This window comes from Sceloporus occidentalis, unplaced genomic scaffold, assembly GCF_023333645.1.
Source record: "Sceloporus occidentalis isolate IW3139 unplaced genomic scaffold, rSceOcc1.0.p SCAF_1, whole genome shotgun sequence".
Taxonomy (NCBI): Eukaryota; Metazoa; Chordata; class Lepidosauria; order Squamata; family Phrynosomatidae; genus Sceloporus; species Sceloporus occidentalis.
This window is the reverse complement of record NW_028316981.1, coordinates 235,466,794-235,490,329: the sequence shown is the minus strand read 5'-3', so window position 1 is coordinate 235,490,329 and position 23,536 is coordinate 235,466,794. Positions and strand designations below refer to the sequence as shown.

The window sequence follows — 23,536 nt, the reverse complement described above, 5'->3', positions numbered from 1 at the left end:
GCGGCAGGGAAACGGTGTTTTTCCGCTTCCCCGCGGCCTGGAAAGTGGTGGATCGGGGCCTCAGCGGCTGCCGCTCTGACTGCTGAGGCCCCGATCCGGCGGGGAAACAGGCGGATGCAGGCCGCCGCTTTTTGGCGGTCTGTAACCCGCCATTATCTCTTTCCATTAAATCTATATTATATATAATAACTTTGGAACTTCCACAGTTTCTCCAGGAAAGCCTGTTTCAGTAGTTCAAATCAAATTTATTCTACTTGGATTTTTTTCTACATAGGTTTTGTTTTGTTTTGTTTTTCATCTGCAGTGATTCTCTGACAGTGCTGTTAAACATACTAATTTTCTTACCCTCAGTAAGGAAGGGTGTGATAATCAGTTAATGAAAGTTTTTACATACTTGTTGTCATACTATTTGGCAGAAAACAGTTTCTGGGCAAAAAGCAGAACATGAGCATAAACCTACAGAGAGGAATGGTTGAAGTTTGGTTTTGTGAAGTTATGATGCTAATTTTAAGTTGATTTTTTACTATGCTTTTCTTAACACCGGGTTTGACTGTGCCTGATGCTCCTTAGGAAAAAACTCTATTATGACAGTTCTGCTCAAGCCAAGGCCATTAAAAACGTGACACAGGTTTTCTGATACATTCCCCCCCCTCCATCTTTTGCTTGAAACACTAGACTTTGTACTCCTTTACGTCAGCTGACCTAAATAGTTAATTATCTACTAAAACAAAACAGATGGGTTAATTTCCCCTCCTAATCAGCATTATAGACAAAAAGATCAAGGGGATTTTGTTCAGGGTTCTCAATAATAGATTTATGATATTATAAAAGCAGGATATCTTTGCCTGGCACATGTTTAGGCTGATAAACATAACAATATTTTGGAGCCAGTACTGCTCTTTTAAGTAAGTCTTATTGTTGAGTGAACCACTGAAGTCCTTTATTTCAAACATTCCAAAGTTCAGAAAGTGCACTTGCCATGTTTTTGGCCACATCCTTTAACCAAAATTGTTTCTGCGTGCTACAGGCACAATAAAGCCTTTATTTTTAGCCTTCAAATTACAAGCTGAACTGAATAAATGCAAGCAGCAAACAGACTGTCTGTGGCATAGGGAACTGGAATTATTTGCGTTCGGACCCTGGTTACAAAAGAGACAATTATCTTGACCAGAATATTTCAGTGGACCTTTCTTTGCCCATGATTTGAGGTAAGAACCAAAAAGGCAGTAAAAGAGATAGGTGAGAGGAGCCTCATGGCTTTTTTCCCCATCCTGTCTGACTTGGCTTGTTTGACATGATCAGAGAAGTGTAACTTTTCATGCCTCACATGATGTGACCTTCTGCCATAGACCTGTTTCTCCCCGCCCCACCAAATTAGTTCCTCCGGAGCAGTAATCTTCAGTGCTTGCCTCTGTCCTGAACAATGCAAGGAATGGAGAAAGAATTGGACTTGAACTCCATTAGCTGAGCCTGGCAGGCAGAAGAGATTTTTTTCTCAGGAAATTCCAAAAGAGTATAAATAAATTCTCTGTAGCAAGCCCTGGGCTCCTTGCCTGCTTATGTGTCAGAAGTACATATTCCCTTTAAGGCTGAGGAAAGTCTGCCTCAGACCTAACTTCCTGCAAGTAAAACACCACAACGTTCCCTACTCCCTTCTTCACAGAACCGTAAGTAGGACTGATGGGGGGAAGGGAGGGGGAAATTTTAGCTGACTTTAAGTTCAGAATCAGGTTTTAGGGCTGTGTAAATGTCCCCCCAAAAGAACAAGCTGTTCATACCTAATGCTGGCGAGTTACTTTTCTCACTGCGACTGTGACTTTTTAACATAAAGATGTCACTGTTCTCTCTCACAGAGTAGCACTGTGTTGGAATAATGACCTAGGAAAAGTTTCTATTTATAATTTACCTCATCTATGGCCAAACGTAACTTTGTTTTCAACAGTTTCCAGTGGGGGTGGGTGGGTAGACATGCTAAAACAACAAAGAAACTGGTGGCACCTTAAAAGGTGTACAGATTGTATTAGGGCAAAGGCTTTAGAGCACTACAAGTTTCGTTGAACACAGCTTTTGTTTTTTAGATGAATGTTTTGAGTTTGTGTGCACACACATGCATTTCATTTTAAGGGCTTTCGATCCCACCGTTAGCTAGAGGGGCACGGATGCCATTTGTATTTGGATACAACAAGATGTTGGAACTGGAGATGTGCCGGAGTCTGGAATGTGGCAAGGGAGATAAAAACATTTCTGTTCTAAAGCATTTGTTGACGTTTGCGTAGGCTTTAAGTCTGTTACATTGTAGTGCGTGGGGAGCTGGCTGCTTTTTCTGCTTTCTTTGTTTCTGAAGTTAAACCTAATCAATCAAGGTAAGCATATAGCAATAAGTTTTGGATTTATTTGCTTCACATTTTTTTTCTTTTCTAAGGTAAATCTGTGTGGGTATGTGGCATTTGCCTTAGATAATGAATAGCTTCTGTTGTAAATCAGCAAACATTCCAACATACTGGGATCCAGCTGAGGAATCTGTTTACTTTTGTTCACCTAGGAGAAATACATGAGGAGAAGAGAAGTCAGTTTTGACATTATAAAATATCTGACCAGGATACAGGCCCAAATGTAATGGCCCAGAACACTTTTATGTTGCTTGGGCTTTCATTTAGAATATAATTAACCAAATATGGTGTGTTTTGTGGGATAGTTGGGTGCCCTCCAACCTGTGTGACCAATATGCTGTTCCCATTGAGTGCCCAGACATGCAACATGGCTCCCCTCCCTCCTCCTTTAGCACACTTATTTAATGCAAAACTGAGTGCCAGCGTTCCCACCAAAGAAATATTTTGAGCGGTATCTTAGAGGGTACATAGTATATTTCCTGGGAAGTAAAAAAGCCTAATCTCAGAGGTCTGCAGTTTCTGGAAGGAGTATTAACTTGCCATGGCTTCATTATTTCTGAGAGGGAGGAAATAATGCAGACATGTCCGTGAATGTTTCAATGAGCCTTATAGCTGCTTTTGTACACTAGTGCGCTAGTTCTCAAACTCTGGTCCTCTTGGACTTCAACTCCTAGAGGGTCCAGCCAATACAACCAGAGTCCAGGAATTCTGGGAGATGAGGTTCCAGTTCTCTGGAGAACCAGTATTTGAGAACCACTACACACGTGGACCCATGAATTTCTATACTGTGTCAGCTTCTCTTCATCAACTTAATCCAGGTATAGGGTGTCTCAAGGAATCTTGTGTCTCATTGTTTAGAGAAAGGAGAGACAGTCTCAGGGCAAGGTGGTCAAATTGTTGAGGACAATGTATCCCTGTTCAGGCATTCACAATGAATGAAATCTAAATGAGGAAGAGTGTGTGTGGAGAGCAACAGTATCTACTGTGTATGTGGACTCCTAATGCTGTTGGATATCCTGGTGCTCCCAGGATGGTGGGCAGCAGATGTAATAATGTGTGCAGCTGAATGCTGGACAGAAATTAAAGGAGGGAAGTGAGAAGGAGGAAGCCCTGGCAGAAGGAGGTTACAGAAATCAAGTCGCGAGACCACTAGGGCATGGACCAGAATCTTGGCAGTAGAGGCAGAGAGAAATGGTTGGATTTTGGCAATATTGTATAAAAAGAATCTACATGCCTTAGCTGTGGTCTGGATCTGGGGGATACATGACAAAGAAGAATCAAAAATAAAACCAAGATTATGGGCTTTCTGGACCAATCGAATAGAAATGTCATCCACAGAAACAGAAAAGAAGTATTGAAGAGTAGGCTTAGGTATTTAGGCTGAATAACTGGGAAGAGGTACAGCACACTAGTCTTGCTAATTGTTGTGCTGGTGATGTATGTTTTAATTTGACTTTAATATTTTGGTTGTTTGATCTAATTTTTACTTTGGTATCTTGTGAATTTTTAAGTATGTGCTTTTAATTTGTTGTAAGCCACTTTGATCCTGAACTGGGGAGGGGGAGGGGAGAAGCCGGATATAACAACAACAACCTCTTTTAATTTCTTTCCCACCTCTCCTCAAGGCTCAAGGCGGGGTACAACATTGTAAAATACAAAATACAATTTAAAAAGAAAAAGAAAGAAAACACATAAAACAAACTGTTAAAATACAATACTATAAAACCATAAAAATATACTCATGTTGAGTACATGTTTTAGAAATATATACAAATTTTAAAAATCATGATTTAAAATTGACTGGGTAGGCCTGCTGAAAGAGATGCATCTTCAATGTTGTTCCAAATGCCGTCAGTGTTTTCAGCTGTTGTATATTTTCCAGCAGGTCATTTCACAGTCTGGGGACAGCAGGTAAAAAGGTTCTCTGGGAAGCTGTTGCCAGTCTAGTCCTGGCTGGTTGGAGCAAACATTTCACAGAGGACTTAAGTTTAAAGGGTGGATTGTATGGGAGAAGGTGATTCTGTAGGTAACCCGGACGGAAAACATGTCGGGCTTTAAAGGTAATAACCAATACTTTGTACTTTGCCTGGAAACTAACTGGCAGCCAGTGGCGTGATTTTTAAGATTGGTGTAATAGGATCACTTCTAGATGTATCCAATATCAATCTAGCTGCCATATTCTGAAGCAGGTGGAGTTTCCAGACATGGAACAAAGGTAGCCCAATGTAGAATGCATTGCAGAAGTCCAGCCTTGGTCATAGAATCATAGAATGGTAGAGTTGGAAGAGACCATAAGGGCCATCCAGTCCAACCCCATGCCATGCAGGAATTCTCCATCAAATTACCTCCCAAGAGACGGCCATCCAGACTCTTATTTAAAGACCTCCAAGGAAGGAGACTCCACCACACTCTGAGGGAGTGTGTTCCACTGTCGAACAGCCCTTACTGTCAGGAAGTCCCTCCTAATGTTGAGGTGGAATCTCTTTTCCTGCAGCTTGCATCCATTGTTCCGGGTCCTGTTCTCTGGAGCAGCAGAAAACAAGCTTGCTCTCTCCTCAGTATGACATCCCTTCAAATATTTGAACAGGGCTATCATATCACCTCTTAACCTTGTTTTTCTCCAGGCTAAACATACCCAGCTCCCTAAGTTGTTCCTCATAAGACATGGTTTCCAGACCCTTCACCATTTTAGTCGCCCTCCTTTGGACACGCTCCAGTTTCTCAACATCCTTTTTGAATTGTGGTACCCAGAACTGGACACAATATTCCAGGTGGGGCCTGACCAAAGCAGAATAGAGTGGCACTATTACTTCTCTTGATCTAGACACTATACTTTTATTGATGCAGCCTAATGCATTGGCTTTTTTAGCTGCCGCATCGCACTGTTGACTCATGTTCAACTTGTAGTCTACTTGGACTCCTAGGTCCCTTTCACATGTAGTCTCATTCAGCCAGGTATCCCCCACCCTATATCTGTGCATTTCATTTTTCCATCCTAAGTGCAGTACATACCTTACATTTCTCTGTGTTGAATTTCATTTTGTTAGCTTAGGCCCAGCTTTCTAGTCTATTCAGGTCATTTTTAATTTTGATCCTGTCCTTTGGAGTATTAGCTGTTCCTCCTAATTTGGTGTCATCTGCAAATTTGATAAGTATGCTCCCAATTCTGACATCCAAGTCACTGATAAAGATGTTGAATAGCACTTGCCCCAGGACAGAGCCTTGTGGGACCCCACCGGTCACTTCTCTCCAGGATGAAAAGGAGCCATTGTTGAGCACCCTTTGGCTTTGGCCGGTCAACCAATTACAAATCCATGTAACAGTTACCTTGTCTAGCCCACATTTTACAAGCTTGTTTGCAAGAAAGTCATGGGAAACTTTGTCAAAGGCCTTACTGAAATCAAGATATACTATATCCACAGCATTCCCTTCATCTACCAAGCTGGTAATTTTATCAAAGAAAGAGATAAGATTTGTCTGGTATGACTTGTTTCTCTGAAAGCCATGTTGACTCTTTAAGATTATGGAATTGCCTTCTAAATGTTCACAGACTCTTTGTTTAATGATCTGCTCTAGAATCTTTCCTGGTATTGATGTCAGACTAACTGGACGATAATTGTTGGGATCCTCTGTTTTTCCCTTTTTGAAGATGGGGACAATGTTTGCCTTCCTCCAGTCTTCTGGGACTTCTCCTTTTCTCCAGGAGTTCTCAAAGATTATTGCCAATGGCTCCGATATTACATTAGCCAGTTCTTTTAATACTCTTGGATGTACAGTGGTGCCCCGGGTTACGAAATTAATTCGTTCCGCTGTCAATTTCGTAACCCGAAAGGCTTTCGCAAGCCGAATTCCCATAGGCGCTAATGGGGAAAAGCCGCGATTCCGTGTGAAATCGCGCCGAAAAGCACCAAAAGTTTTTTCGTAGCCCGAAAAAACTTTCGTAACCTGGAACAATGTTTTCCAATGGGATTTTTTCGTATCCCGAAAATTTCGTAACCTGGGTATTTCGTATCCCGAGGTACCACTGTAGTTCATCTGATCCTTAGATTAACAAGGTATTCCTGTACTATCTCTTTGCTTATTCTGTGCTGAAATTCCCCTATTCTGCTCCATTCCTCTGCTCCATTATTCTCAGGTTGAGCACAAGAAGGTTTTGAGTAATTCTGCCTTTTCTCTATTTTCTATTAGCATTTTGCCATCTTCTCCACTCAGTGGCCCTACCATTTTCTTTTTCTTCTTTTTGCTGCAGATATATCCAAAAAAGCCCTTTTTATTGTTCTTAACCTCTCTAGCAAGCCTGAGTTCATTCTGCGCTTTAGCTTTTCTGACTTTACCCCTACACATGCCTGCTATTTCTTTGAATTCCTTTTTCATGATTTCCCCCTTTTTCCATTTCTTATACATGTTCCGTTTAAAAGTTAGCTCAGTTGAAAGTTCCTTAGTCATCCATCCTGGCTTCTTGAGACACCTCCCATTTTTCTTCCTCACTGGAACTATTTGAAATTGTGCCTTCCGTATCTCCCTTTTGAGAAACTCCCATGCATCCTGAACTCCCTTCCCTTTTAATATTCCTGACCATGGGATCAGCCCCAGTATTTCTCTAAGTTTATTGAAATCCGCTCTCCTAAAGTCTAGAATGCGTGTCTGACTATGCCTGGCTTCTCCTTTCCACTGTATAACAAACTCCGAGAGAACATCGTCACTTCCACCTAATGATCCCACCACTTGCACTACTGTCTTTAGGTCCTCCAATTCTAGGAAGGGATGCAGTTGGCTTATCAGCTGACATTTGGAAGGATGGATCCAGGAGTACTCCATAACTGTGAACACAGTCTTTCAGAAGGAGTGTGACCTGATCCAGAACTGGTTGGCATACCTCCATTCCCAGATTGGGACCCTTGATAGTAAGCACCTCTGTCTTATTTGGATTCAGTTCTAGATTTTTTCCCCTTCATCCAGCCCATTCTATTCATTACAAATAAATAGAAATAAATATAATAATGATGATAGGGAGGGAGGGAGGGGTTTGGCTATTTCACTCTCTCTCTTCACATATTTAGCCTACATCTAAAAATGCTGAATAATCCTAATAATTATGTGTGACAAAGAGATCTCAAAATATAGTGGAACAAGAAAAGATACTTTGTTACATGGGTGTAGTGTTATACAGAGAGGTTGGAAAGTATATCTCACTGCCAGACATCTTACTAAAGGATCCATCACTCATACTGAAGGCTTTCCAATACTCAGATAACCACTAAAAGTGTCAGGGAGTGGATAACTGTAATTGGCCAGATGCTAGCCTACAGAGGTCTGAGTTGCAGGGATGGAGTGCCTTTCCTAGATGGGTGCCCACAGATTCTTTGCTTTGCCAGGCAGGGAAAGGATACATATTCATATATTACTTTACTTATATATAGGCAATTTGAACATGGGACCCCTTTTATTTGTGGAACTGATGAGGTTCAGTATGAAACATACAAATATAAGGCATTTCCAAAAAGGAAATATTAACTTTTCAGGACCTCTGAGTCATGAGACTGTTGACTGACCGTGTCTAGCATTTTCCTCCAGGAATTGCTCAGGGTAATGAAGTTCTTTTATTGAAGTATAACTGCTGAAGACATTAAAGAATCATGAGCCACGTAAGAGTTATGTAGCATCTTTTCCCTGGTGATGTCCTATTCATTTTACATGCAGTCAGTACAACTGCTGAACATTTATTTTAAAGAGATGCAAAATGTATTATTAGATTTTAGAGTTTGAATATAGAGTGCTTGCTTGCAACCTTGTCAGCGCTCTCTCTCTCTCTCTCTCTCTCTCTCTCTGACACACACACACACACACACACACAACCTTAGTGTAGTTCATCCTAATATGGCAAAGGCTAAAAATAAAAAGTTTGAGAGAACAGAAACATCTTTATTGCCTTTTAAAGTGTTTAAGCACAGAATAACAAATAATGAACAAGAACTTGGCAATACTTTTACAAAAATAGCTTTGACCAACTGTAGGGGAAACTTCCAGGAGCCTCATGTCAAAAGGAATGATGTATGTTTGCTGAATGGTTTCTTTGATGAAGAAACATTGGGAAGAAAGGTGGTATCAAGTCCAAAAAAATGGAATATTTCAGAAGATCTTGATTTCTAAACAGCACTAGTATATAGTCAAAGGGTACTGTATTTGTATTTTTTTTCAAATTTTATATCCTACTTTCCATGAAATAGAGCAGAAACCAGTTGCCTAAAAAGATGGCGAGGTCTCCTTCTTTGGTTGTCTTCAAAAAGAGATACTGGAGAGGGTTTGACTCCATGCCCCATGTGCCCTCCCAGCTCTATGTCTCCAATGGTGTTTTATGGGGAGGGTCAATCTTAAGTATTGTACAATAAAAATATTGCTATATTGTCCTCTGCAAATATATGGGTGATTACCCACTTCAGATTATAAGCGGGAGTGGGGGAGGGGATGAGTCTTAAACAGTCATAATCTAAAAAGAACTTCCTTTCTTTCACCATTATCTTATATCATTCTGATGTGTACATTCCGAACCATCTCACAATATTTTGCTACTCTTATTATATATACGTATTGCATTGACTGGTTTGCTAGTGCATGGAATTTGTGATGGGCTCCCAAAATGCTTTAATATCTTCCCTAACCATATTTAAACTAGACAGTGCTTACCTGAAAGTTCTGTTTGAAAAAGCTGTTATGTGGGCCATAGGTGTGTCTCAATTAATTAAAAAGCCTCTAATGCTAAATTCTCAGATTCTGAGACTACAATCATATTAAGAAGGAAATAAATTACCTTACTACTGCTTCCTCTGCCTCTTCTTTTCAAACTAGTTGAATTTGATAAATTTCCTCTGGTGTGCCACACACCAGCCATCCCTGCCCACATCCAGAACCTCTCTTCTATCTTGATTTAGAAAGTTTCTCAGATAGTATGGCCAGGCCAAAGATAAATATAGGTAACCAGAATACAAGGAACCAAATTATGTAGCAATCTATCCAGTCCAGAGGGTTAGTAGGGAATCACAGAACTTTAGAAAGAGGTGGAAAGGGCCTCATGGGCCATTAAAATTAAATTAAAACCATTAGACCTGGTCCTACCCTTGGGAACAGCAGGCCTACGCATCCTCTCTGTGACTGCTCTTCAGGTATTTAAGAGTGTAGTCAGGCCACACATACACCAGTGTTCTATTCACCAAGCTGAACATGCCCTTTCAGCATTTCCTCATAGGTTTTGTTCTCCATACCTCTTATCACCATAGTCCTTCTCTGAACCTGCTCCAACTTGTCTATATTCTTCTTAAAACAAGGCACCCAGAACTTAACACAGTAATTCAATGCAAAATATAATGGGACTATTATTTCTCTCAACTTGGAAATTATGTTTCTATTAATGCAGACTAAAATAGCATTTGTCCATCTTTGCTGCAACATCTCGCTGCTGGCTCATGTTCAGTTTATGGTCAACAATAATCCCAAGGTTCTTTTCACATGCAGTACTGCTGTATCACTCAACCTATATCTGTAGATTTGTTTTTTTCTGGTCCAAAAGAAGAATTTTGCATTTGCCTCTACTGAATTTCATTTTATTAATTCCAGCCCAATTTTCTAGATTATCTAGGTCATTTTGAATTCTGTTCCCATCTTCCAGTGTGTTAGCCATCACTCCCAATCTTGTGTCATCTGCAAACATGATAAGGATTCCCTCCCCTTTGTCATCTAAGTCATTGATAAAACATTTGGAAGAGTGATGGCCCTAGGATAGAACCCTTAGGCATTCCACCCAAGACCTCCTCCAGGTTTGAAGCACAGCCACTGATGATGATCCTTTGAGCATGGTTTTCCAACCATTTATGGATCCATCTGATAGTATTCTCATCTATCCCACATTTAATCAGTTAGCTAATCAAAATAAGGGGTACCTTATCAAATGCTTTGATGAAGTCCAGATAAGTGACACCCACAGCATTCCCACCATCAACTAAACTAGTAACCTGGTCTGAAAAAGAGATTAGTTTGGCAGGATTTCTTCTTGATAAACTCATACTGGTTCATAGAGCATTTGTCATCAAGATACTTGCAGACAGACTCCTATATAATCCATTCTAATATTTTGCCTGATATTGAGGGCAGGCTGACTGGTCTGTAGTTTCCTGGATCATCTTATTGGAAGAGAGGGAACAATGTTTGCTATTTTTTAGTCCTCTGGCAACTCACCTGTTCTCCATGATTTCTCCAAAATTATGACAAGGGGTTCAGAGAGTACGTCAGTAAGTTCCTTCAGTATACTGAATGCAGTTCATCTGGCCGTGCAGATTCAAACTCATTTAGGTTAGCTAGATGATTCCTGACTAAGGGACTATACATAGCCACCCATCTTTGCTCCTGGTTGGTGCCATAGCAGCTGCATTCTGCAGCACTGACCTGCTCCCTAAAAAGAAGCTGCTCTAGGTAGCTTCTTTGAAGGAGCACGATAGGCACGCTCGTGTGTCATGATATTGCCACTTCCAGCCAGCTTTGAGTGCTCAGATGCCTCTGCGTCATCATGGCATGCCTCGTAAGGACAGGTGCGCCCCAAGATGGTGCACGGTGGCGAAAATAGGGCTGGCCGCATGTAACCACTCAGCCCTATCTAGCCCTACTTGTGGGCCCAGGCAGGCACAAAGTGCCAATCTGTTTAGGGCCTAACTCTCTATCAGTCTTGATTTGCAATCCAGTTCCCTTGCCAAGGTCTCTTCTGCTGCATGGAAGCAAACAGTTAGCTTTTGGGGGAAATTGAAGCAAAATAGGTATTGCGTAGTTCTGCCTTTTCGTTATGATCTATTACCATTTTACCATCCTTGCTGAACAGCAGCCCCACTATAGGTCATTCTCTTGCCTCAAATGTATCTGAAAATCTCCTTTTTGTTGCTCTTTGCTGGTCTAGCCAGTCTCCACTCATTCTGAGGTTTAGCTTTCTATTCCTATTTCTGTTTATAGGTTACACATCTGTACTCTTCCTTGGTGATTCATCTTTCCTTCCATTCTTCATACTTGCTCTCTCTTTTTTTTTACTTCCTCCTTTTTTCTTTTTACTTCCTCCAATGTGCAGCCACATTGGCTTTTTCAGATGGGATTACCTGTATTTGTGATTGTGCTTTTTTGCAAGTCCTTCCTCAAGAATTCCCACCCTTGATGGGTGTCTTTTTCCTTCAGCATGTCTAGCCATGGGATTCCACCCAGTATTTCTCTGAATTTGTTAAAATCAGTTTTCCTGAAATCCAAGACTTGTTTTTGACTGCACTCAACTTTGACCTGTTCCACAGTTGTGAATTCTAGCATTACATGGTCAGTTCCCCCTAAGGTACTGACTACTCTGATTCCATTTACTAACTCCTCTCTGTTGTTTAGGATCAAGTTCAGGATTACTGATCTGCTTGTTCTTTCCTCTGCCTTTTAAATAGGAAATTATCTGCAAGGCATATCAGGAATTTGTTGGAGACCCTATGCTTAGCACAGTTAGTCTCTCAGCAGATATAATATAATTGAAGTGCCTCATAACTACTAATTCTTGTATCTTTTGAGATTTCTGAGATTTTTTTTCTGAAAAGCGTAATTTATCACCTCTTTTTAGTTTGCTGGCTTGTAATAAACTCCTACCACAATGCTGCAATTATTTATTTATTCCCCCAATACAGTCAGCTGGTCGGCTCATGGATTTCTGTACAAGTGAATTTCTCTTTGGCATAGAAAATGACTCCCCCTCCCTTTCTGCCTCATCTATTCTTTTTGAATAGATTATACCTTCAACTGTATTATTCTAGTCATGGAAACAATCCCACTAGGGAGTTTATCACACGGAGGTCCTTCCATGTGCTAAACATCATGCAAGTGCCCCCCAAACATCACGCAAGCGCCATGGGTGTGATCCCCATGGCACTACAGAAGTGTAATCGCAGCTCCCGCTCCGTTCCTGTCATGCACCCGTAACCAGGGGAGCCTCCTGGAGCGCTTTTCTTATTAACAGCATGTCCTTCTTAACAGAAAAGCACTTCAGGAGGCTCCCCCGGTTACGAGTGCATGACTGGAATGGAGCAGGAGCCACAAATGAGGGAGCACACCCATGGCGCTTGCATGACTTTTGGGGGCACTTGCGTGACGTTTAGCACATGGAAGGACCTCCGTGTGATAAACTCCATAGTTTCTGTTATGCCTATAAAGTCTTGCACTAGGACTTCGAGCTCATCTTGTTTATTTCCCAAAGTCAGTGCATTTGTGTATCGACATTTAAAGCTTTGTTTGTTCTCACCATGAATTTACTGTCTGTTTTTCTGTGGATATCATTCTTTCCCTCAGTTTCTTCTCTAGAACTCACATGTTTAGAGTATGCTTTTGGGCTGATGCTTGAGCTGTCATCTCCAACCCCACAAGGATTTAGTTTAAAGCCCTCTTTAGCAGACTTGTCATGCTGTTACCAAATGCATGCTTCCCATTCTTCATGAGCAGCCCATCTTTAGAAAGTGTTTGTGTTGTAAAAAGATGGCATAGGTTTGGAAAGGATCCCAAATTTTGAGGTTCATAAGTTAATATAGGTCAAGAAGCTATATCCTCCATAGGAAAGGAGTTATCCAGGGTGTATTGTTCCATAGGCTTAGAGACAACGGCTTGTAATAAGGAGTTGTGGAATATAAAGAAAAGTTCTCACATGGACAGAAAACTGCTTAAGGAATAGGAGGCATAGAGTAAGAATAAATTATCAGTTCTCACAATGGATGGATGTGAGTAATGAAGTCCCTCAGGGAACTGTATAGGGATCGGTGCTCTGTAATTTGTTAAGAGATGACCTGGAGTTAGGAGTGAATACTGCAGTGGTTACGTTTGCTGATAGCACTAACTTATTTAATGGGTTCAGAATAAAAATAGATTGTAAATACTTCCAGAAAGATTTCTTCAAATTGGGAAAATTGGCAGCAAAATGGCAAATGAGATTCATTGTAAGCAAATGTATACTGATAGTTACTGACCAAAAATCCTAGCTTACATATCAATTACATATAAACTGATGGTGTGGGGGTTGGGGAAACAGTGATTGACTAAGAAAAGGATCCTGGAGTTGCAGTGGATACCTGAGTTAATATGTTGACTAGGATTCCCAAGTCTCAGGACAAGCAGAGAGAATCAGAGGGCAAGAATGCTGCCCTGGAAAGAAAAGCATTGTTTTGCTGTGCACTTTTGGCTCTTCATTCATTTGGCCATGTTGCAGCTGCTGCTATAAACCATAGAAGGTCTGTCTGAGCACCTCTTTTGTTCTTGCCCCTCTCAAAAGTTCCTGAATCTGCAAGTAGCACCAAGGCTCAGTAGGAAGAAGCAATCTGCAAAGGAAAATGTAGAGCTGCCTCAGGAGTAGCAGAATATTGTACCACTGGATTTGCTTTGTGACTTTTCCTATGTTATTTTATACTTTTTACTTTTCCAGTTTGGTTTCCACATCTTCATCCTATCCTAAATGGTTGAAGGTGCACCTTTCTTTGTGTGACACACACACACATGGGCTGTACCATTGTTAGCAAAAAGCCTGATACAAATGTGTTTCCTCTTCAGCTCTGCATAGGCACTTGATTCCTTTTTCTATTTCTTTAAATATTTCCTATTCTGGTTTTCCTTCATTCCTCCCCCCCCCCCCAAAACCCCCCACATCTAACACATTTTCTGCTTCCCTTTTCTAAATCTTTCTTTTATCCTCTTTGTGCTCCACCCTAGCAACTCTTCCCTGTATTCGTCCTCTAGAACCCCTTTATTGTGTTTGCTTATTCTCCCCACCCACCCACCCACCTACCTCCCTTGGCTAATTTTTTTCTCTTTCACTTCTTATTTGCTGTCTTTCTTCTTCCCCCTAACATATATCCATGGGAAGCCATGTTGGCATATAGCAAACTACAATAACATCCAGAATCCACAAAATAGATACATTTGCTGGACCAACCAAAATGCACAAAATATATGATGCAAGCTTTTGAAGCTCCACTGGCTTCTTCACCAGGCAAAGGTCTAAAAAAATCATACTGGGGGAGTGGGGGTGGAGGGATATGATGAGGTATGTCACAGACCTGCATTTTGTCAAGATGTTGATGTTGTTGTTCTTAGTTAAGCTGGTACTGTAGGATATCCATGCAGGCAGGCCACTCCTCCTTCTAGCCATGTGAGTACTGGAAGACAAAGCATCTTAAAGTCCAGATTCTCTCTGTCCTTTTTGAGGCAAGAAGCCCCTTTGTTAGGCAGAGAACATTGAATTGCTCAAGCTTCCATGCTTTAGCATTAAGAAAACTTTAAAGAAACTTTTAATACATAGTTTGATTTGTCTTCTGTCACCTTTCTTTGTCCACCTCTCTCTCTCGTCGTCTTTCTCTGCTGTTGTTCTGTGCCTTCAAGTTGTTTCCGATTTATGACAACCCTATCATGGGATTTTCTTGGCAAGATTTGTTCAGAGGAGATTTGCCATTGCCTTCCCTTGAGGCTGAGAGCATGTGACTTGCCCAAGGTCACCCAGTGGGTTTCATGGCCGAGCAAGGAATCAAACCCTGGTCCCCAAAGTCATAGTCTAATGTTCAAACTGCTATGCCTTGCTGGCTCACCAAGGCGAGTTACAGACTGCCGAAAAGTGGCGCTCTGCCACCGCCGCTAGTTGCTGCGTCCAGGAACCGCAGCAGCCAAACCGCGCGGTTCCTGAACGCAGCGAAGAAGAAGCGCCAAAATGGCACTTCTTCTTGCGCCCCGGATGGGACGCCACAAGGCGCTACTCGCACACTCGCGGCGCCACATCTGGGGCGCGACATACGGACTCTATACGTCTGATACATCCAAATGGCGGCACCCGTGTGTATAGGGCGCCGCCATTATTACGCCCCCATCACGTGCTAGGGGTGAGGCCGGTATGGATGCTAGGTCCTCGGCCAACCCGTAGCACGTGATGGGGGCGCCACAAAGGCCCGTTTGTAACGGGCCCAAGTCTCTAGGCTACATTTGTCTTCTCCTGCTTTCCTCATTATTCTCTTCCTTTCATTTTCTTTCTTCTTCTCTTTTTGCTCCCCTGTGAATCTTGAAACCATGACTGAGATGTGTGGGATTCTCAGCATTAAAGTTTTAAGTATTATTAAACACAATATGTTTGTTTCTGAATAGACACACTTTGTCCAATTGATCTGTTGTCATCATGTCCCCAAAATGTTTGTAATATTTGTAAGAAAGATTAGTGTGTCCAGCAAGGGGCATCTGTTAATGAGATAACCTTTCTTTGTAAATCTTAAAGTGGGATGTGAAAATTTTTATTTTTGATCGGAAAGGTTTCTTTGGTTGGAATGCAACTTTGTTTTGTTAACTACAAGTTGCTTCCAACTTACAGCAACCCTAAGGTGAACCTATCATGAGTTTTTCTTGGCAAGATTTGTTCAGAGAGGGTTTGCCTTTGCCTTCCTTTGAGGCTGAGAGAATGTGACTTGCCCAAGGTCACCAAGCAGGGATTCAAATCCTGATCTCCAGTCATAGTCCAACACTCAAACCACTGATTCTTGGAATGCAACTCCTATGCATTAAAATAAATGTTTGGAAAGTGTTAAAAACAGGTGACAGAAAAATGTGTTTTTTTCTCCAAAAGATGACATTGAAAACATTAGTTGGAATACCCTGCCCATGCATTCCTAAATGCAGTGTTTTCAGAGATGTTAAAAACCCTGCTATTTTTATTTATTTTTAATTTATTATTATTACTATTATTACTATTATTATTATTATTATTATTATTTTGCTTGTTTGTCTGTTTAGGGTTGAGCTTGGAAAATTTAGAGAAATGTTATCTCATTTGTTAGACTTTGTGGAGTTTTTTAAAAAAATCTCAATTGCATGTTTGTTGTGGATGCTTCATATTTCATACTTAATGATATCAACTGGGCCTGTCCTTCACCAAAGGCCAGCCTTAGATTTCAGATTTTGGTTTGAAATTTCAGGGCCTTAGATGATCCAAATATGGTAAATCTTAATATCCTACTAGTGTTTCTGGTTGCTGTAAAAATGCAAATTTCATATTGGATATAATTAGAAAGCTATTTTTTAAAGAACACAGCTAATATAGGTACAATATAAATCTGTGGTGTGACCACATCTGGAATACTTTGTATGGTTCTGGTCACCAGACCTAGAATTATAAAGGTGGCGAAACTCCCCTATGATAAAATATAATGTTTGAGGCTGTTTCGTTTAGAAAAAAGGGAAGTGAGAAGGGATGTGATAAAGATGTATAAAATTACACCTGGTATATGGATAGGTGGAGAAAGCTAAATTGTAGGAGATTAACAACATATAGTAAGTAAATACTTCTTCACACAGCTTCTACAAGATGTTGTGATGACTGTCAATTTAGACAACTTCTAAAAATATTAGATAATTTTCTGAAGGCTGGAGCTATCAATTTAGGGCTTCTCAGGAAGGCTACATACCTCCCTGTAAGGGGTGCTAAATACCCTAAAAGTACCAGATCCCCATCTCATCTTGGAAGCTAAGCAGGCTCAGCCCTTGTTAGTACTTGTATGGGAGACCACCAACAAACACCAGGTGCTGTATCCTATAGTGCAGAGGAAGGAACTGGGAAAACCCTCTGAAATGCATGGGGTCACCACCAGTTGACAGGTGACTTAAAGGCACAGACATTACACACACACATCTGGGAAAATCCTATGAATTACATGGGGTCACCACCAGTTGACAGGTGACTTAAAGGCACAGACATACACACACATATATCCAAGTCAAAATGCTTCTGCTCATCATGTCTGGGAACATGGAATAGAATATGCAGTTGCATTGCTGGCAAGCTTCCTAGGCTGTCGTTTGGCCACTGCATATGAACAGCATTTTGGCCTAGAAAGGCTTTTGGTCTGGTCAAGGATGACTTTTCTTGATTCTTGATCTTGATCTTGATCAAATTAAATTGCTGGCATTTCAGCACCTCTTACTTTCTCTGCCATCGTGTGTGTGTGTGTGTGTGTGTGTGTGTGTGTGTGATTTGAATGCCAGAAGTAGAAGTTGGGTTGGGGCTTTTCTTTTGTTTTCTTTGCACTCTGTCATCACAATTGTCACTCACTTCTTCGTCGCTTGTGATTGCACACTTCTTTAGACAAGTGCTGATACTTTAGAAGGCAGTTGCTGGCCTTGTTTCTCAAGACTCACCAAAACCCAGAAATAGTCTCATGAGATGCAAGGGGGGGGGGGGGGGGACTGGTGCAGGAACCAAGAAGGCTGAGGAAGATGTTATGGGGGTGTGGCACGTATGGTAGAAAAACTGATTACTTGTTAGAACGCAGTTTTACTGGTTGTGCCGGTAATCTAATGGGTGGTTGGCAACTCAGTCTGACATTTCCTAAAATGGAAGTGACTCTATTAGGTTGGCTTGTCCACTTCATAAGCAGTTTCAACTTTCCTGTAATCTTTCTTTCTTGTTATATTTTTTAATCAGTTTTAGAAATTTAATTGCCATCTCTTCAATTGAGGCAAATAGATTATGCCCAACAGGGTGAAATACATTTTTTCTTGTGCAAGAAACCAAGGTTTTAAACCTTTTTTTATTTCACAGCAATTCTGATGGCAAAGGCTGTGTTATAATTAGTACTGTAGTACATGTAGCATGATCTGCATCTCACATGTAAACTCCTCTGTTATTCTTAATGATTTATTTATTCATGTCTTGTTGGACTTCCATTACATTTGTTATACTTTTTCTTGCTATATAAAATAAACTACATATAGGACCTCAGGCAACAGTCCCTTCCAACCTTAGCTGTAGTTACTAGGGGTTGAACTGAGGACTTTGTGAGGGTGAGATGGACCTCTCCCTTCTTCTTTAGAGGTTTATTGGCACTGAGAATAATTTTGTTTAAGTGGACAGCATTAAGCTATTTAGGGATGGTGTAACAACTCCAGGTTTTAGGCAGCTTTGTATATAAATATATGCTTGTGTAACTGACTTTCTGGACAATCTGGATGCTAGCTATCTTATGGACAGACTACACACACACATATACACACCTATTTTTGGAAGTATCAATAGATTATAAATATCTTGGAAAGCTGCTCTGTTATGATGCAAGCATGTACTGAAAAGGAGTGGGAAAAGGAAATATTTTTGTGCCTCCCTCTGCTAGTTTTTAGTAAACTGTGAAATCATCCTATGAAACCTTGTAACCTGTTTTTCTATATTTGTAAGAACACGGGACACAATTTCCCGTTTACAGGGTGGAAAATGAGTAATAATGAGAGGCAGGCATTTTTACAGGCAGTGAGCTTGCATGATATATATATTAAGTTGTGATTGCAAGATCCAACATAAGTTCTGTTAGACTTTGAACAGATTTGCATGGGTGGACTTAAATAGAGAAAAACCTTATATTAATGAGTATGAAATCATAAGATTGTACTGTCTAAATCCTTATAATGCACTGGGGGAAAGATGGGAACCAAGTTATAGAACAAATACTGTATAAATATTCTGCCTCCAGAAGCTCAGCATATACAGTGCAGTTTTATTTAGATTGCTTTGGTATGACACACGTCTCCTGTGTCTGCAGGAAGCTGAACTGTCCTGACATCCGAGCTGGTAGTTTCTCTTTCAACTGAGATATTTTAGACTGAACTAGAAATGGGTCTGCCTGCATAGTTCTTAGTATGTCAACTCTGCTCAGTGTAGGAATATAAAATAAGCTACATGAACAATCACAAATGAATGTGCTCCTGAGCAGAGAACTGCTGTTCTTTTAGATGACTTTGCCTTTCAGATCTGCAGAGCTTTGTATTTAACATCTCTGTTGACAGTTTCCTCATTAATTAATGGTAAGAGAAACATTTTTGTATCCCTTAGAAACCCTCTGTTGTATTAAGTTTCCTTATGGCAGCCTTTCTCAAATAGTGGGGCGGGCCCCCCAGGGGGGGCGCGAGGCTCCGTAAAGGGGAGCGCGAGGCTCTGTTATGCAGAGGTGTACTTATAACAATTTTATAGACAAATGATGCTATTTACAGTCGCGTGGGGGGCGCGAAATGTTTTCTTCTTCCTAGGGGGGGGCGTAACAGAAAATAATTGAGAAGCACTGCCTTATGGTATACCATTGAACTCAGGATCAACTTGCCCTTCATAGGAGAACAGTATGTAGAAAAACATAGTGGTGCTGTGCAAGAAAAGGGATTTCTTTAAAGCATTGTGAAATAGTAACTGTAAGGAGTGTTTCTTTACAATGAAGAATGACTTTATGTGAAACTTATGCAAAATGCCTACTTGATAGTTTTAAATTTAGACAACAGAATGTTAAAATAAAAAAAAATGTGCTTGTTAAAAGTTGAATCAAGTGAAAGGTAGTTTTTCTTACATGCAACATTGATTCTGATGCCCAAGTAGTGTGCCTGTCATTTAATTTTGTGTAGCATTTTAAGCATTACTATATGTTCTTTCTTTCAGAAAAACATGAAAATGTCCTGAATGGGGAAGATGAGAGAGATCAGAAAGATCCCTATTTTGTGGAAACACCTTATGGTTACCAGCTTGATTTGGATTTCCTTAAATATGTGGAAGATATACAAAAGGGAAATACTATTAAAAAGCTGAACATACAGAAAAAGAGAAAAGTGATACCACCTTTTGCAGCTGTGAAAAACACCACCTCCAGCCAGTACAGTGGATGGACATCAAATGAATCTCTTTCTTCTTCTAACAGTGATGAAAACAAACATTCATCTTCATTCTGTGCAGCACAGAGTCCAGCAGCAGCAGCTCCCACTACCTCTGCCTCCACAAGGCCGTCTTTGTCCTTTGAGTCCTCTCCAAGTTTCCTAACTATTCCTGAAAGCAAACAACTACTGCCTCCTTCACCACAGCTGCCTAGGCACAACCTTCGTGTTACTAAAACGCTAATGGAAACCCGGAGAAGACTGGAGCAGGAAAAAATGGCAATGCAGGCAATTCCAGGAGAAACTCGGAGGCCAAGGCTTTCCAGTTTTGGAGCCATGGGTTCAACAGGCTCACTTCCTTCCTATGTAGGATCCAGTGGACATAACCAGGTGTCCCATCAGTTTCAGAATGGATACCAGGGCAATGGAGACTATAGTCTTCATCTAGCATCTTCTCTGGGCAGTTCCATCCGGCACAGCCCATTGAGTTCAGGTATATCAACACCTGTGACTAACGTGAGCCCAGTTCACCTGCAGCATATTAGGGAACAAATGGCCATTGCCCTCAAACGCCTCAAGGAACTTGAGGAGCAAGTCAAGACTATTCCTGTGCTCCAGGTGAAGATTTCAGTATTGCAGGAAGAGAAAAGGCAGATGATGGCAAAGCTCAAAAACCAAAGAATAGTCAACCAGAACGACACAGGCCATTTCAGGAAAAGGTCATATAGTGCAGGAAATGCCGAACAGTGGAAGAATCTCTCTCCAGCCAGAGGAGGTGGAGAACTCTACATAGACTGTGAAGATGACACAGGGAGTGTAGAACAGAGCTCAGAGAGGATAGAAGAATTTAGGCAGTTAACTGCAGAAATGCAAGCTTTGGAGAAGAAAATTCAGGACAGCAGTTACGATATTCCATCTAACCTGCGGGTGAACCGACCAAGTGTAACAAAAGAAAACAGGTCTGTTTCTGTAGGTGCAGATGAAAGTATGGACAACATTGTTGTGTACAACAGAGCTTTGAGAGCATTCAGGGATATAGCAGTAGGAACAGAACTTGTGACTAAAGATTTTGTTGTTGGGGTGACAGAAGGGATGCTTGGTGTGTCTACAGAGGCTGAGAGGGAAATAGAGCTCCAGCATCAGACCATTGAAGCCCTTAAAGACAAAATTTACCGGCTGGAGGTTCAGCTGAGGGAAGCCACTCATGACAGGGAGATGACCAAATTAAAACATGAGCTGCAGGCAGCTGGGTCCAGGAAAAAAATGGACAAGGCACTGATGGCACAGCCCCTCCTCTTCAGTAGAGCAGTGGAAGCAGTAGTACAAACAAGAGACCAAATGGTGGGAGATCATGTGGATGTTGTTGAATCCTGTGTGGGGAACTCTCTCCAAATGAATAGTGTTGGAGTTTTGTGTAGGCCTATGTTGCAGAGTTCAGCTGTGGGTCCAGATGTGCCTATGAATTGGTGGATTGTGACAGAGAGAAAAGACATGTGTGACCAGTGCGTTGAAAGCTCTGTTGAGACATGCAATCAGTGTGTGGGGACAGAAAGTAGCATCTGCGAAACTGGGGTCAATACAGAAGAGTCGGTAGACAGATTAAGCCTGCACAAAACTGAACTGAAAATCAAAGAAGTCCGGTCAATAGGCTGTGGAGAGTGTTTGGATGTGACAGTCTGCCCAGCAAACAAAACCATTTCCCGCAGCACAAACACAGAGACTGGTTGCAAAGTAGATTCTGCAGTAATGGCAGTGCCTTGTACAGCTACCCAGGGAACCAATACAGTATTAGAAAAGACTGACCAATTGACCAATACAGAAGTAGCTACTGTTACAGATTCCAGCACCAATACTGTTGTGAGCACTTATGATAAACAGACGAACACTGTGAGTGTGGAGATGAGGACTGTGGCTGTTGGAGATGGCAGAGTCAAGGATGTGAATACAGCGGCTAAAACTCGTTCAATTGGTGTGGGAACTCTGCTCTCTACCACTACTAGCTTTGATAGATCTTCCCTCACAAAGACCAAAGATTGTGGAGTGGGGCAGATCAATATCAATGAGAACTACCTAGTTGGGCTCAAAATGAGAAATATTGCCTGCGGTCCTCCTCCAGTGTCTGTGACACCATCCAGCACTAGAAGCATTGGTGTTGGGGATGAACCTGTATACGAATCGGAGAACTTTGTGCTGGACCATCCTCTCCCTCTGCCTGAGATGCGGACTGGTTTGGATCATTACATTGAACGGGTTCAGAAGCTTGTTCAGGAGCAACAGATGCTACTTGCTGAAAATTATGCTGAGCTAGCAGATGCATTTGGAGAGCCTCATTCTCAAATTGGGTCTCTTAATTCTCAGCTCATCAGCACTCTTTCATCCATCAACAATGTCATGAAATATGCAAGCACGGAGGAACTGCGCAACTTAGATGTGCCGAAACAGTGCATAGACAAAGCTGATGTGGCAGGTATGTTGGAACAGACTTTCTTCTTTAAAGGGTATGGAATAGGCTCTTGCAAAACTGCATACTTGCCAGTGGAATGAAAAGACTGGGCAAGAGACTCCAGTCCTAATATTATAGATGACACCAAAGTGATGAGTGTTATCAGTGCTTGCTTAAATACATAAAATAGCTAAAACAGCACAGATACAGTTTTTCTACCTAGAGAAAGCTCCATCATTTACATCTTTTGTTGATAAATTTATTATGATCAACCAATCAAACATGATCTTTTGTTGCATGTCCTTAAGTTTTATCCTCAACTTATCTAAGGGTCGTATTAAAATCCATAATTTTCCTGCCAAAACCTGCCCTCAATTTATACATTAGGTTTACTTATAGTCAAGTATATACGGTAGCTAATTAAGTAGTTTTTTTAGCCCTTCCTCCCTGCTAAATATAATTTTAATTAAGATGTTTATTGGTTTTTTCTCTTGTATGTAACTTATTCTATGGTCTGTACCTAGATTTCTGCAGCTGGGTTGATTCAGTTTTATAAATGTGATGTCACTTATGTGATGTCTACTGAGTGCCCTTGGAGGATCCAAATATAAAGTAGGAGATGGTATTCATTTTGTCCCCCTTCATTCCACATGAAATCAGCCATGAAGATTAGTGCTGAGACTGTATCTAGATACAGGTGGTGGATCAGTTGCTAAATAAAGCATTTTACTGGGTCTTGTATTTCACATTCTTGCCAAAATATTAAGATATCATTTTTTTCCAACTTGTAATGCTGTCATTTTTAGAACAGGAAAGGGGCATAAATCAGTCCAGAAGTAGCAGAAGTAGCACCCATACTAGTTTGTGCCATTCTTGACTTTTCCAACTGCTCTTCATTCTGCAGTACCCATATTAATTTGCAAAAAGCATACAAAGGTATAATAAAGCCTTTTCAGTTTGTTGAGGTAACTTTTACAAATAGTGAGGAACTTGCACGTGTATTCTTATG

General features: G+C 41.0%; 1 protein-coding gene across 2 annotated transcripts in view; it reads left to right on the top strand.

The window, feature by feature from the left end:
• KANK1 (KN motif and ankyrin repeat domains 1) overlaps positions 1-23,536 on the top strand; it is a 71,924-nt gene that overhangs the window by 26,109 nt on the left and 22,279 nt on the right. The window contains exons 1-2 of one of the 2 annotated variants that reach the window (XM_089490266.1): positions 7,276-7,294; positions 19,876-22,551. In XM_089490266.1, the coding sequence (XP_089346392.1) occupies positions 20,328-22,551 (2,224 nt within the window). In that variant the 5' untranslated portion in view covers positions 7,276-7,294; positions 19,876-20,327. Of the gene's footprint in view, positions 1-7,275; positions 7,295-19,875; positions 22,552-23,536 lie in introns of those variants that run through there. The other variant, XM_089490260.1, reaches the window with a different exon arrangement.